The 17,052-nt window shown below is 29.1% G+C and overlaps 2 protein-coding genes across 2 annotated transcripts in view; both read left to right on the top strand.

The window, feature by feature from the left end:
- LOC111629657 overlaps positions 1-3,363 on the top strand; it is a 6,676-nt gene extending 3,313 nt beyond the window's left edge. The window contains exons 2-3 of the mRNA XM_023373542.1: positions 2,250-2,456; positions 2,588-3,363. Of these exons, the coding sequence (XP_023229310.1) occupies positions 2,250-2,456; positions 2,588-2,668 (288 nt within the window). The 3' untranslated portion in view covers positions 2,669-3,363. The remainder of the gene's footprint in view (positions 1-2,249; positions 2,457-2,587) is intronic.
- A 2,912-nt stretch (positions 3,364-6,275) lies between these two features.
- Positions 6,276-17,052, top strand: part of LOC111629654 (putative leucine-rich repeat-containing protein DDB_G0290503) — a 21,017-nt gene continuing 10,240 nt past the window's right edge. The window contains exons 1-4 of the mRNA XM_023373540.1: positions 6,276-7,093; positions 11,118-11,324; positions 11,456-11,532; positions 15,327-15,437. Coding sequence (XP_023229308.1) covers positions 6,572-7,093; positions 11,118-11,324; positions 11,456-11,532; positions 15,327-15,437 — 917 coding nt within the window. The 5' untranslated portion in view covers positions 6,276-6,571. The remainder of the gene's footprint in view (positions 7,094-11,117; positions 11,325-11,455; positions 11,533-15,326; positions 15,438-17,052) is intronic.

Genomic DNA, 17,052 nt, shown 5'->3' with positions numbered 1-17,052 from the left:
CTTATATCGTGGCTAGCGATTCAGAATGTAATTGCGATATTGAAAATTTATTTTAAAAAAGTTTTGGCTCGAGATCATATAATGAAAAAGAAAACATTATTAAAAGAGAAAGGCCAATGCCTAAGTTAAATATAAACACTTCAATAAAAAAATTTGTTCAACATTTTCATGACAAAATCGTTCTGTAAATGCACAAAAATGCAAAAATTGTTTTGTTGGCTTGCCTACTATTTTCAAATGAAATTAGTGTGTGGAATAAGAATGGCTTTGACAATTTAGCTGGCAAAAGATGCAAAAAATTGTCGATTCTTTCGTATTTGAAGCAATTTGGAAATCAAAGCGCAATAGAATTTAACATTAGTAAACAGTATAAAATAAATATTGAAAATTATAACTGAGATATATTTAAATTAATAGATGTTATATGTTTTTATCAAAGCAAGAATCGGCATTTAGAGGGCATAGGGAATCTATTGAATCTAATAACAGAGGTAAATATATTGAACTTTATTAATAACTATTTATTAATTACGTCAGATAAATAATCTATTAAAAATACATTTAAAGAATTAACTGATTGCCCCTGGAAGTCGGCTTCTTACAGAAACACAGCTTCCCTGTCATCAAATGTCACGGCACGCCACTGTTGCACAGACCCTATACATTTAAATTCCTTTAGTCATGGCAGCAATATTCCAAATGTAAATAAAATGGAGCAGCTTAATGAGGAGCAGAGAAGTATAATTGGTAAATTTTAAAAATAAAATGATAAAAAAGAGAGTTTCACAGGAATTAGGAAATGGCAAGAAGGACAGTTTACAGCATCATAAAAAGACTGGAAAATGATAAGACTGTTGCTAGATGTCCAGGGAGTGGACAAAAGAAAATTAAAATGACAGATAGACAAAGGGAATCTTTGGAAAGAGACATGATTGGAAAAGTTGGACAATTGCTAAGAAAACTTAGAAGAAAGTTCAAAATATCTTATCAGTATGTTACAGACTTTCTAGTCAAACAAAATGTTAACCTCTTGAAGGAAATCAGCCACAAAATATACTGAAAAACAACTTGAATCAGAAAGGGCTGTGTTGTAAAAAATGCATGAGGGTGATTTTGAGGTTTTGAATGGACTGGACATTGTTATGGACAGTAAGTTCTATTTTATCTTTGACAGAAGTGAATTTGCTGGGAATAACATGTACGGTACTATTGTAAGGATGGCATTGTGGTTGATCCTCATCTAAAATTTAAATGCCATGCAAAATTTCTTGTTTGGGTATCAATTAATCCAAAAGGAAGATCTGAAACATTCTTAGCACTCTCTTGCCTTGCATTAAACAAGGAAATGTTCATAAAGGAGTAAATGAGAAGAGTGGTCTCATTCCTCAAGAAACGCCACACTAATGGCCTGTATGTCTTAGGCCAAACCTTGCAGCTACGCATTATGCAACAGATACAGTTTCCATGGTAGAGAAATATGGAATCCATTACATCAGCAAAGAGAACAATGTTTTAAATGTTTCTCAGCTGCAACCAGTTGAATGATTCTGACACCAGCTGAAACAAAAGATGTGTGAGAGTGATTAGAACTGAAACAACACATCAAATCCAAACTCTGCTGTTCTATTCATGGATAATCACATTGTAAAAATAAAGAAATTTGATTTTTGTGCAGAATTTTTTGCTTACACATCTTTATTTATATCCATTATAAAAATGTTTAATATATAAAACTTTTGCACAAATAATTTATAATTTATTATAGTTAAAAAAAGTATTTTTTATATTTATTATATTTCATATAACAAATAAAAGATGATGCAAACATTGAAACTAATTTTCATATTAATGTGTTCGTCTGAGGATTTTCAGATATAATTGTAAATTTGATAAATAGTACATGATGGAAAAGAAGAAAGAGGATTATATTTCTTACACATGATACAATTTTCTAAAGCGATAAAACTTGCATTAAATATTACCATAGAAAACATTATATTTATAAAAATAATTTGAAGAAAATAGCAATAAAGAACTTCAGATTAAAATTCTTATATGCATGCAGATCAGTATCACTTGTCTGTAATATAGTTCATAGAACTTGAAATACAGTAAAGAAATATATTTTAATTAAAGTACATTATTCCAGATTATCTAATCAATATGTTTTTCATGTAATTTATTTAAGTAACTATTTGAAATGTTTAATTCTTTTTTTTATATATTAATATAAGCAGTTTAATTTACAGAGTATTTGGAGTGATGTTGATCCTAAGCAGTTGAAATCTTTAAATCATACAGCTGCTGTAATGAAGAATTTGCTTTGTGAACATCTTCCTACTTTTTCTGTTAACGAGGCAATACCAGATAGTCTAGAGGGCCTTCTTATTTTATTACAAGATTGTTTGAGTCAATATAAAAACACAGTTGATTCTTTTAAATCTAAGGTCAAAGAGGTAATTTAACACATTTTATGCAATTCATAAATAATAATATAATTTCTAAAATGATTTAGTTAATATCCTTACTATTTTGCTACATGTTTGCTGCATTTTCATTGTTTTACATTGCAATTATTTTAATTTAGCTTGAAGTAGAATTAAAAGAAAATAGAAGAAATTCAGTTGAGAGATATAACCTGTTAATTGAAGAACATAAAGACAGGTAAATTTATAATAATTTTTAAAAAATGCTTCTAAAAAAATATGGTAGAACCCCAATTATCTAAGCCCTGATTAACCAAGGTTTCACATTATCCAAAGCAAATCTGTTAGTGGAATATATTACTTTTCTTATTATTCAAAAAAACTTTGCCTTGAATGCACTGAGCATGTAAATACTGTAGTAATTATACTTTTTACCTCAACTGTATTGAGGAAGAGCTAAAAAAAATGTCAGCATAACAGAAAGAGTTAAAAAAAGTCAGCTTGGTATCAAGGGACTTTTTTTTTACTCTTCCTGTTCTATGGGAACTAAGAGAACCTTTCTTCCAACCCACTTTTAGGGCAGCCAAAAGTGAATAGGTGAGCCAAATGGTGACCTGACATATTTGTGACAGACTGTCCATGAAAAATGATAGGTTACTGTGAAACATTATAACAAAGAAGGGAGGAACTGCTATAAAACAAAAAATTCTAAATGACTTTTTAAAAACACTTAAAATGATTATTACAAAATTATTTGTTTATTACCTTTTATCATTTGACTTTAATGTGAGATAAACCATTCATATTAAAATGTAACTATAATAATACACTTCTTTATTCTTAAAACTGTTGTAAAAGCAGTTTTAAGAATATAAAGAATAAAACTATTTGTTCTTTTATCATATTACCTGTATGATAAAAGATGCAATGATTAAATATACATAAACATCTCAATACTTGACATTATTAGTTAATGCCAAATGATACCGTAATGCATTGGACTATTTTTTCGGCTGCATTATTAATTTAAGTAATTTGTTACTAGAGGTAGAATTAGGCACCATCTCTTATTTAATTTAATAATTAGAATAAATTAATATTTAACATGTTCCTCTAGTAACAAATTACTCAAAATTAATTCTTAATGTAGCTGAAAATAGCCAATCATTGAATGCCAAATGATACTATACAGTATCATTTGGCATTCAATGATTAAATTCACTAAGGCATAAGAAGAGATTTAAAAGTGATACTGTATAGGTCTTATATTTGTAATTTTTATTCCAAAGTGGCTATGGCTGTCTGTTTTATTCAAGGCAGCATTGGTTCACATTACTTTGGATAATTAGGGTTCTACTGTATTTGAAAAAAGTATTTTGATAAATAAAATATATTTCCTGTATTAGAATATTCTAAATTTAGAATTGTTGACTACATAGGCTCTACAAAAAGATTTATGATATTGTATAGTTAAATTTATTTAAAGATACAAAAATAGCCTTTATATGATCAGCTAAAATGTGAAAGCCATTATAATATTGAAAATGTTGTTCATATTTAATTACATTATAAATGAAAATTGTTCATATTTCATAACGTTAAAGAATTTTCATATTTAAATTATTAGAATTAATAATATAAAAACATCATCTGTGTATGTGTGAATTCCTTATAACTCCTGCAATTCTTGTCCAATCCAAATGAAATTTTGGTTATGTTTGTTTTACATTCTGACAGAAAGTATAAGCTACTTATTTTGTGGAAATATTAGCTTTAGAATAAATGTTTTATTGATTTTGGATTGGTGATCCCACCTACATTGCAGTGACATAGACGACCTCATTTAGTTCATGATTGGAACAGAATTTCCCTAAGTTGCATTTTTAAATATTTTGGCAAATGGCATATTTTAAACTTACTTCATTAAATTTAAACTTTAAAAGATAGCCACATTGTGCCACTTCTATAACAAATTTAAAAAAAAATATTTTTATATTGACCACGTGAAGTTCTATTATCCAATCGGAAGTAACGTTCCAACAAGTCTGTTATTTAAAATGTATTATCGTTCTTCAATTATGTTCTGATGGACAGTATAAGCTATTGAATTTGTAGAAATATTAGTTACTCTTCTTGAATTTATTAATTANAAAAAATTATTTACTGTGATGTCATCACAATGCCTAACTCATATTTTTAAAATTATTTAATTTAAAATATATGCCCTCCACCTAAAATTAGTAGTGTCTTGTGCCTGTACATCATCCTTTTCCTGTTAGCAATAGTGTTGTGCTGTCATCTACTAACTCCTTTCAGGGAGAAAAGTTTTTAATTGAATAATATGACTTCTATTTGCATTGGAAGTTCATATATAGTTAATTGGAGCCTCTTGGTCACGATTTTCCTCTAACTCCGTTCTCAAGATTAAGGAATTTATAGGTCTACTATTTTTTCAAATTGCAACCCAATAATTATACATAAAGTCATAAAAATATTTATAGATTGGGAGGAGGAGTACTGAATAGACACCATTAGTATGAATATTCCAGAAGATTTGGAGAAAATTAGTAAAAGTGGGACCACTATAGTTTGAATCAAAGATGGATTGGAGCCAGTTTGGGAAAAAGTGTAATTTGTGAGCATTAAAAATATATTCAAAGTGTAGATTGTCAACATAATATAACTTTCCAAAAAACATTACTAATATTGATTACTAGTAAAAATTACTAGCAATGAATAATATATGACTTCTCTTATAGTTATTTCTGTTGTTGACGTATGGTGGCAAGTATATCATTTTGTTTTACTCTTTTGTTCTGTGGATGCTAAGAAGCTCTTTTTTGGGCCCACAATAAAGTGCTCAGATGGTAAGGGATAGGACACTACATATCTGGAATAGATCACCCCCTGAAAAATTCTTGGGGTTTTTTGACCACCTTCATCTTAGGCTGATCTCTCAACCTCCTTTGCTATCCAGTGGCAGTCTGATGGTGAACATAAAGCTTGAAAGTTTATAAATTTTCTAGTAAGATTTTACTCAAAGAAATGCAGTCTAAATTGGATTAGCATAGGAAGAGATTCTTGTAATAACTAGTTAAATATATCTTTCTATTTGTTATGAGTTTTAAAATAAGTAAGTTTTTAAATTACATTACAATCTTGATAATCTGACTGTTTGCTAGTTTGATGCATTCAGTAACCCAACACTCTCAACCCTGGGTATTACTGATACTGTTGCCAAGTCACAAACTTCTAACTAGTTCAAATTGTAACTTCCATAAAATTTGAATATCTTCCCACTAAACATGGCATGATATCAAGCCTGAGCTTGGACAAAGTATTAAAGATTGTCAGGTTCTTTATCTTAGATTGCTCAAAAAAAGATACTATAGTTTCTTATAACAAAATACTGTATAAGTATAAAAAAATCAGTCCTCTGAAATTTCCCATGGTCACTTCAATATCCCAGTAAATGTAGTGGGAATCCACCATCTTGGCAACATTGATTAACCATGACACACTCAGATGTTTTGATAAGTAGTCCAACTTGTGTTTTACTGCATTATTAACAGCTGATTCTATGCTGTCAAATTCATTTATGTGCCAATTTGCCATAGAGTCGACCCCCTATAACACTGTTGATAATTCAGTTTTATATGAATTCCATGTTGTACGAGTCACTTAGATTTTACAAATACGTGAGCCGTTCACAGCCCGGCACATGTATTGGTAAAATCTAAGTGACTCGTACAACATGGAATTCATATAAAACGGAATTATCAAGTGTTATAGGGTAGTTGACTGTACTTTTAACCCAATGCTGTTCCGGTCCCATGTATGTTGGATTATCAAGATTGTATTTTACAGTACATGAAAAGATTAGAAAAATTACATTTAATTGTTTTTTATGTTCTGTTTTCTGTTTCAGATTTGAAAATAGAATGTTAGTAAGAAGAACATTGACTATAAAATAAAGTCTTTATTTTCAATGAATGACACCAAGAAAGTGTTTTAAAAATATTATACATATATTTTTATATTTTGGAATATACAATTTATTCATAATATATTAAATAAACTATAAAATGTAATTTTACTAAAAATGTGTAAATACTTTGCTATAATATTTTACATATCAAAAAATTATGGATGATAATGAAATTCTTGATGAATCTTTAATTGAAAACTTTTCATCAATTATTAACAAAAGTGATAATGCCAATGAAAAGAGGGAAGCTCTTAACAGTGAAGAAGATACTAATAATAATTCTTCATTAAAACTTTTTCTGAAAGAAAGTAATGAATCTGATCACAAACAAGATTTGAATGAGTTTAAAAATATCCAACTTTTACTACAAAAAAAGAAAGATTTATTTAATTCTATTGATCGTTCACAGACTGAAAATGCAGATACTTTTGTTGCTAGTGAAGACATTTCTGACCAATCAATGAAAGATGACTGTTCTAACAATACTCAGAATTTTACTAAAGAATCGAGTGAACTAAGCATCATTGTTGAAACAACTCAATCTGATAAAAACAATGAAGAATCTGGCAATGATGCAACTATGTTAATGGATGCAAACACTTCAGCGATTCTTTCTGAAGATAAAAATATAGAATGCGAGTCAAAAGATTACTACATATCTGATATTTTTTCTTTATTGGTAAGCTTTACAATTAAAAACAAATTTATCATTTAGATTTAATCATTTTATTAAACATATATAATTTATTTAGTATATTTTTTAATTTAAATATAAAAAATTTTTAATTAACTATAGGTGTGTAAACTAAAAATCTGCACAATTTGGCAGGCATATCTTTTTAAAAAAATAAATTTGAATGTGTGCTAGGGTAGATTGTTGCACAGCAGTGGCGTGTTGTCATTGGAAGCAGTGGAAACACCGCTTCCCTTGTATTTTATAAAAAATAAATACATATTAATTTTAATTATATGAAAATAATCGCACAATATTTTATTATAACCGCATTATATCTTATTACAAATTTCTATACTACACGTGAAAAAAAAGATAAGATTGCTATTGTACATTCGAATATTAGTGGCGGAGTGGAAGCACTGTATCGTCAGCATCCGAAAAAATTCACGCATGCGCTTTACAGAGCACTAACCTCACCCAGTTTAGCTGGTGGAAGCCTAGGACCTTGGTTGGATGCTACACATATAACGCTTCCAATTCTATCCAGGACCGGTTCTGGGCTGTTAGTCGCCTGCCTGCTAGATATTTGGCTGCCCTTGCACCATTATGTGAATCATGAGTAGATTTATAACTTAACCCATTCGATAAGAATTTACTTGTATGTTTTTATGATAGTTCTGTGTAGTTGACAAAAGTTAAAAAAAAAATTCATTAAAATATTTGATATATTTATTCTGCTTTTATTCCGCTCTCCCATCTTATGTTACTTACAGATTTCAATGTTAAGCCAGTGATATTACGATTTTGTATGTCTCATCTATAAGGGAATGTAGAAGAAAACATGTACAATTCTTGTACAGTGTTAAAAAATTAACTGTTACTTTGGTAGCATCATTTACAACTAAATTCAATGAATGAGAGAGATGCACAAGGTACAGAAAAAACTCTAGAATTTATTTTGCTTAAATTTATGATTTATGTATTTGTTGTCATAAAAATTTGTCTTTCCACTTTTTTCCCAAGACTACAAATATTCGAGGACAAAGTAACTGGTTCCGACTTATTTCTACTTAAGAAGTAGTTAAATAATTAAGCTATTAGGGAATTAGGGACATAAACAAAACCCTGATGAAAAAGCCGAAATTTTACTTAATTTTACAAAAGCTTAACCGATCCAATCTCTAGCCGAGTATAGTGGGGACTGATTTCTTCGTAATATTAAACATAATATAAACAGAAATTTTTCCAGTTCAACGAGAGTGACCGAAAAGTTGTAAATTTTGGAAATTTCCGTGGACAACACCTGGTCCTAAAACGAATTAGTTAGAAAACAAACGACGGACAATCTATTAAGTTTAACATATTTAGACTTTTACAGCTATGGTGAGAAACGTTTAAAATTTACAAGAACCCTGTCGCGTCTTTTGAGGTATATTAGTGATGCGACAAAAGAAGCATTTGACATTGCCAAATCCCGAGGGTATCGGCACCCTCGGGATTTGGCAGCCCGCGTGCATGTACAGTACACACCGCACACCTAGCAGGACCGTCTCTGATTCCACTCGTAGGGAGCTATTTGACTAAGTGGTTAAGATTTAAAGAGTAAAGAATATTTTATGTTATTTTCATGTACGTTTCATTACAAAGTTATATTTAATTATAATTTTCTTTAAAAGTATATTCATACAATTGAAGAATGTTTTGTACCAGGTATGTATATCCACCACACATTTTATTTCACCAAGTAAGTTTTTATAATTTTATTTTTAATTTTAGCCCTTATATCGTGGCTAGCGATTCGGAATGTAATTGCGATATTGAAAATTTATTTTAAAAAAGTTTTGGCTCGAGATCATATAATGAAAAAGAAAACATTATTAAAAGAGAAAGGCCAATGCCTAAGTTAAATATAAACACTTCAATAAAAAAATTTGTTCAACATTTTCATGACAAAATCGTTCTGTAAATGCACAAAAATGCAAAAATTGTTTTGTTGGCTTGCCTACTATTTTCAAATGAAATTAGTGTGTGGAATAAGAATGGCTTTGACAATTTAGCTGGCAAAAGATGCAAAAAATTGTCGATTCTTTCGTATTTGAAGCAATTTGGAAATCAAAGCGCAATAGAATTTAACATTAGTAAACAGTATAAAATAAATATTGAAAATTATAACTGAGATATATTTAAATTAATAGATGTTATATGTTTTTATCAAAGCAAGAATCGGCATTTAGAGGGCATAGGGAATCTATTGAATCTAATAACAGAGGTAAATATATTGAACTTTATTAATAACTATTTATTAATTACGTCAGATAAATAATCTATTAAAAATACATTTAAAGAATTAACTGATTGCCCCTGGAAGTCGGCTTCTTACAGAAACACAGCTTCCCTGTCATCAAATGTCACGGCACGCCACTGTTGCACAGACCCTATACATTTAAATTCCTTTAGTCATGGCAGCAATATTCCAAATGTAAATAAAATGGAGCAGCTTAATGAGGAGCAGAGAAGTATAATTGGTAAATTTTAAAAATAAAATGATAAAAAAGAGAGTTTCACAGGAATTAGGAAATGGCAAGAAGGACAGTTTACAGCATCATAAAAAGACTGGAAAATGATAAGACTGTTGCTAGATGTCCAGGGAGTGGACAAAAGAAAATTAAAATGACAGATAGACAAAGGGAATCTTTGGAAAGAGACATGATTGGAAAAGTTGGACAATTGCTAAGAAAACTTAGAAGAAAGTTCAAAATATCTTATCAGTATGTTACAGACTTTCTAGTCAAACAAAATGTTAACCTCTTGAAGGAAATCAGCCACAAAATATACTGAAAAACAACTTGAATCAGAAAGGGCTGTGTTGTAAAAAATGCATGAGGGTGATTTTGAGGTTTTGAATGGACTGGACATTGTTATGGACAGTAAGTTCTATTTTATCTTTGACAGAAGTGAATTTGCTGGGAATAACATGTACGGTACTATTGTAAGGATGGCATTGTGGTTGATCCTCATCTAAAATTTAAATGCCATGCAAAATTTCTTGTTTGGGTATCAATTAATCCAAAAGGAAGATCTGAAACATTCTTAGCACTCTCTTGCCTTGCATTAAACAAGGAAATGTTCATAAAGGAGTAAATGAGAAGAGTGGTCTCATTCCTCAAGAAACGCCACACTAATGGCCTGTATGTCTTAGGCCAAACCTTGCAGCTACGCATTATGCAACAGATACAGTTTCCATGGTAGAGAAATATGGAATCCATTACATCAGCAAAGAGAACAATGTTTTAAATGTTTCTCAGCTGCAACCAGTTGAATGATTCTGACACCAGCTGAAACAAAAGATGTGTGAGAGTGATTAGAACTGAAACAACACATCAAATCCAAACTCTGCTGTTCTATTCATGGATAATCACATTGTAAAAATAAAGAAATTTGATTTTTGTGCAGAATTTTTTGCTTACACATCTTTATTTATATCCATTATAAAAATGTTTAATATATAAAACTTTTGCACAAATAATTTATAATTTATTATAGTTAAAAAAAGTATTTTTTATATTTATTATATTTCATATAACAAATAAAAGATGATGCAAACATTGAAACTAATTTTCATATTAATGTGTTCGTCTGAGGATTTTCAGATATAATTGTAAATTTGATAAATAGTACATGATGGAAAAGAAGAAAGAGGATTATATTTCTTACACATGATACAATTTTCTAAAGCGATAAAACTTGCATTAAATATTACCATAGAAAACATTATATTTATAAAAATAATTTGAAGAAAATAGCAATAAAGAACTTCAGATTAAAATTCTTATATGCATGCAGATCAGTATCACTTGTCTGTAATATAGTTCATAGAACTTGAAATACAGTAAAGAAATATATTTTAATTAAAGTACATTATTCCAGATTATCTAATCAATATGTTTTTCATGTAATTTATTTAAGTAACTATTTGAAATGTTTAATTCTTTTTTTTATATATTAATATAAGCAGTTTAATTTACAGAGTATTTGGAGTGATGTTGATCCTAAGCAGTTGAAATCTTTAAATCATACAGCTGCTGTAATGAAGAATTTGCTTTGTGAACATCTTCCTACTTTTTCTGTTAACGAGGCAATACCAGATAGTCTAGAGGGCCTTCTTATTTTATTACAAGATTGTTTGAGTCAATATAAAAACACAGTTGATTCTTTTAAATCTAAGGTCAAAGAGGTAATTTAACACATTTTATGCAATTCATAAATAATAATATAATTTCTAAAATGATTTAGTTAATATCCTTACTATTTTGCTACATGTTTGCTGCATTTTCATTGTTTTACATTGCAATTATTTTAATTTAGCTTGAAGTAGAATTAAAAGAAAATAGAAGAAATTCAGTTGAGAGATATAACCTGTTAATTGAAGAACATAAAGACAGGTAAATTTATAATAATTTTTAAAAAATGCTTCTAAAAAAATATGGTAGAACCCCAATTATCTAAGCCCTGATTAACCAAGGTTTCACATTATCCAAAGCAAATCTGTTAGTGGAATATATTACTTTTCTTATTATTCAAAAAAACTTTGCCTTGAATGCACTGAGCATGTAAATACTGTAGTAATTATACTTTTTACCTCAACTGTATTGAGGAAGAGCTAAAAAAAATGTCAGCATAACAGAAAGAGTTAAAAAAAGTCAGCTTGGTATCAAGGGACTTTTTTTTTACTCTTCCTGTTCTATGGGAACTAAGAGAACCTTTCTTCCAACCCACTTTTAGGGCAGCCAAAAGTGAATAGGTGAGCCAAATGGTGACCTGACATATTTGTGACAGACTGTCCATGAAAAATGATAGGTTACTGTGAAACATTATAACAAAGAAGGGAGGAACTGCTATAAAACAAAAAATTCTAAATGACTTTTTAAAAACACTTAAAATGATTATTACAAAATTATTTGTTTATTACCTTTTATCATTTGACTTTAATGTGAGATAAACCATTCATATTAAAATGTAACTATAATAATACACTTCTTTATTCTTAAAACTGTTGTAAAAGCAGTTTTAAGAATATAAAGAATAAAACTATTTGTTCTTTTATCATATTACCTGTATGATAAAAGATGCAATGATTAAATATACATAAACATCTCAATACTTGACATTATTAGTTAATGCCAAATGATACCGTAATGCATTGGACTATTTTTTCGGCTGCATTATTAATTTAAGTAATTTGTTACTAGAGGTAGAATTAGGCACCATCTCTTATTTAATTTAATAATTAGAATAAATTAATATTTAACATGTTCCTCTAGTAACAAATTACTCAAAATTAATTCTTAATGTAGCTGAAAATAGCCAATCATTGAATGCCAAATGATACTATACAGTATCATTTGGCATTCAATGATTAAATTCACTAAGGCATAAGAAGAGATTTAAAAGTGATACTGTATAGGTCTTATATTTGTAATTTTTATTCCAAAGTGGCTATGGCTGTCTGTTTTATTCAAGGCAGCATTGGTTCACATTACTTTGGATAATTAGGGTTCTACTGTATTTGAAAAAAGTATTTTGATAAATAAAATATATTTCCTGTATTAGAATATTCTAAATTTAGAATTGTTGACTACATAGGCTCTACAAAAAGATTTATGATATTGTATAGTTAAATTTATTTAAAGATACAAAAATAGCCTTTATATGATCAGCTAAAATGTGAAAGCCATTATAATATTGAAAATGTTGTTCATATTTAATTACATTATAAATGAAAATTGTTCATATTTCATAACGTTAAAGAATTTTCATATTTAAATTATTAGAATTAATAATATAAAAACATCATCTGTGTATGTGTGAATTCCTTATAACTCCTGCAATTCTTGTCCAATCCAAATGAAATTTTGGTTATGTTTGTTTTACATTCTGACAGAAAGTATAAGCTACTTATTTTGTGGAAATATTAGCTTTAGAATAAATGTTTTATTGATTTTGGATTGGTGATCCCACCTACATTGCAGTGACATAGACGACCTCATTTAGTTCATGATTGGAACAGAATTTCCCTAAGTTGCATTTTTAAATATTTTGGCAAATGGCATATTTTAAACTTACTTCATTAAATTTAAACTTTAAAAGATAGCCACATTGTGCCACTTCTATAACAAATTTAAAAAAAAATATTTTTATATTGACCACGTGAAGTTCTATTATCCAATCGGAAGTAACGTTCCAACAAGTCTGTTATTTAAAATGTATTATCGTTCTTCAATTATGTTCTGATGGACAGTATAAGCTATTGAATTTGTAGAAATATTAGTTACTCTTCTTGAATTTATTAATTATTTATAAGAATTTTACATATAAAGAATAGAATATTTATTACTGCCAAATACATTTCTTTAATTTTAAAACTAACTGCTTCAAAACTAATAATAATCAAAATACAGATTATGAACATGAAATTTTAAAGTGATAGGCACTCAAACAGTAATAAATTTAGATGCTGTAAGGGCAAAAAATAAAATAAGTAAAATAAGGCTATTTATTTAGAATCTGCAACTGGCCAGATAATAATTGTTAAAAATGTCTCTTTTTTTTATTATTATTATTAAAAGTTTCAGTCATTAAATGAAAATATGATGAAAATATGTTGAAATTCTAGCCCATTCTACAAATAACAACAACAAAATATTAGCTACTGATATTATTTATCTAATATAATTAAAATATACATTTTTATATCCTAAATATTAATAGACTAGTCTGTTATTGTTTTTAATATGATTTAATTAAAGTACTTGACAGTTGCATGAATACTGTTTTATTTATTATTATTATTTGTAAGTTTTAAATATAAAATTTTTATATTTTTGAAAAGTTGATTTTGTAATAATTAAACTCTTGATAGTTTTTCAGGTTCTTTTCTTTAACTGTTTCACAATCCTGTATTATATTTCAATTATTATTAATCATGAAAAACTTAATAAAAGTGTTTGATATTAATAAATATTTTAATCTTGGTATAAAAGTAAAAATTTTATATACTAAATGTTTGAGTAAATTATTTACAACTTGTAACACTAAAACACATACAAGACTTGTAACTGCGTATTTCTGAGTTGTTATATGAATGTTTATTATTATTGTTATTACACTACCTTCTATCAATAAATTTTAAGACAGAGGTTATAATAAATTATTTATTGAAGGAAAAGAGTTACACAATACCAATTTGAAGTACTTCCCTTCTGCAGGTATGCAGTCTGCCAACATCAATACCATTGCTGGAAGCAGTCAGCTTAGCTAGTTTTTAAGCCACCTTGATAATTACACCTTGGCTTCTTGAAACTTATCAGATGTTGTGCCTTGAACAAAGTCATGTAAACAGAGATTTTGATATACCTTTGTGATGAAATTCAATAAAATCAAGCAGAGTTGTGGGCTTCTAAAAGATGAACCTATGTTTGGCTCAAAGTTTACAATTGCTTACAATAACAACATCAACATATATGATGTGTCCTCGAGTTTGCTATCTCTTTGGTCAGATTCACAATTCCTGCAAAAATAAATGAATTTTGCTGTTGATCTTTTAAACTCCTTAGAGGTTGTTAATGCTAGAATGTGTTGTAGTCATATTTTTAACTGTCACAACACAAATTTCACATTGTAGCATTTTTTTAAAGTGCTAGATAACATAGTGGCTCTTTATAAACAGCCAGAATGTAAAATTTCTTGTGGCTGTTTCTATAAAGTCACAATACATTCTGATTTTTTTGCTTATTGAACCTATTCAATCTTTGAGCCTAGCATCTAAACCATGACAATGTACCAGCGCATCAATCCACTCTAGTTGCAGAGTACTTGTTTAGGAACAATGTGTCTTTTGCCTCACAATCTAGCACCTGCAGATTTGTTTCTTTTCTCCAGGATGAAGGAACAGCTGAAAGGTCAATGCTTCACAAGTGATAAGGTTCAAGTAACTACAGTAAAGCTGTCATTGTAAAAGATTGTTGCAAAAAATGGCTTTGCTGACTGCTTACAGCAGTGGTACAGATAATCACAGAAGTGCATAGCTTGAGAAGGAAAGTACTTTGAAAATGGTATTGTACAACTGTTTTTTTCTAATAATAATGTCTTACAACCACTGTCTCAAAACTTATTGATAGAAGGGAGCAGTGTGTGTGTGTAAATTATATTAATATATTGATCCAAAATATAATTTTAGGCTATCCAGAATTTTTAAAGATCATGAACAACAACTTACTGCTGCTATAGAGAGAGCAGTGAATGCAAGAAAGCAAGCAGGAAGTCTTCAAGCACAACTAGATATTGCACAGTAATATTATTTTAATTTTATACTATATGTATGAACACTTATTTCATTTTAACACAACTATTTTATATATACATCTGAATGTATTGATGATGATAAAAATATTTGTTTCAATTATATTTAATTGGACTGCAATTTGAAAAAATTGTAGACTTATCAATTCCTACTGTTGTCCATTGTCTGCCCTTCCTTAATCTTGAGAATGAAGATAAGTAGATGAAAACCAAGACCTGATATGGAAACATTAGAGACACTATATATGAACTTACGATGCCGACTGGAAGTCACTTTATTTTAATTAAAAAATTTTCACCTGAAAGGAGTTGATAGATGACTGGCATGATTTTATTGCTAACAGGAAAAGTGTGATGTACAGGGCCAAGACATTACTAATTTGAGGTAGAGAGCATATATTTTAAATTAAACAAGTAAAACGGCAAAACCGTATTTTGGACAAGACTATGTCTCGGAGATTCACTACTAAGTGGAATCACTTGATGCTCAAGGCGAGTCTGATTCTCATTCTCCAATCTTCTTTGGTATTGCTGCCTTTGGGCGCGATTGCTCAAACTTTGCTGCCACAACCAGGGGGTTGTCCACGATGCATTTTCAATGAAATTAACCTATCCAATTTTGAAATTTCTCTCTGTTGCGTGTTGGCCCAGGTTGAATTTTTGTTGATGCGTAACGAAAATTTCCCGTTTTTGAAAAAATAATCATGGCTATTGTATCGTCCGAAATTATTTTTTTATTTTGCCTAAACAATATACAGTTTAACCTGTTTATAATGTCATCGGATGTAATGACAACCCTAATATAACGGCAAATTTTTATCGGTCCCACAATTTTACTATACTAGATAATGTTTAAAAACCTACGTATAACGACATAAAACCCTGTTTTAATGTCATATTTGAAGCACTCCCAAATTTACAAAATTAGATTACAAATTTTATTTAACAAAGAAAATACTGTGTGTTCAGTCCTAGGGTCAGAGTCCAATTCCTAGAACAATTTTAGGTGATACTCTCACCACCTGAGTTCGGTTTGCCTGTTTATAGAGAGTGGTGTTGCCATTTTGTATTTTATTTTGACTCGGTTCTTGGTCCCCTGAGTACCTACAAGTCTGGGTTTTTTTTATGTGCGCATGATTGGGCTCCTAATACTCTGTGCCAAATTGTAACTCCTGACATGCACTCCTTCATACCTCTAAGCTGGTAATACAGCAGGCAGTACAATTTTATAAACAAGACATAGTCTTGTCAATAAATTTAAAAAATTTAAAAATTGTAGCTCAACATCACAATGATGTCACAATAAATAATTGCTTGTTTTATATTTATATAATGTTTGTATTTCTGTTTTAATGTAAAAAATTACAAATGAACTATATAGAAAAGTTTATATTATTACTGGAAAAAATTAATTTTTATTTTACATGAAAAATGTTAGTTTAAAATTTATAATACCGTGTTTCCCCGAAAATAAGACAGTGTCTTATATTAATTTTTGCTCTGAAAAATGCGCTAGGTCTTATTTTCAGGGAATGTCTTATTTTTTCCAGGAAGAAGAATTCACATTTATTATTGAACAAAAAAATTCCCAAGTCGAACTTAGA

Source organism: Centruroides sculpturatus, unplaced genomic scaffold, assembly GCF_000671375.1.
Source record: "Centruroides sculpturatus isolate CEXI.00-Female unplaced genomic scaffold, Cexi_2.0 scaffold640, whole genome shotgun sequence".
In the NCBI taxonomy this organism is placed as follows: domain Eukaryota; kingdom Metazoa; phylum Arthropoda; class Arachnida; order Scorpiones; family Buthidae; genus Centruroides; species Centruroides sculpturatus.
The sequence above is the reverse complement of the archived record's forward strand: the minus strand, read 5'-3'. Positions and strand labels throughout refer to the sequence as shown.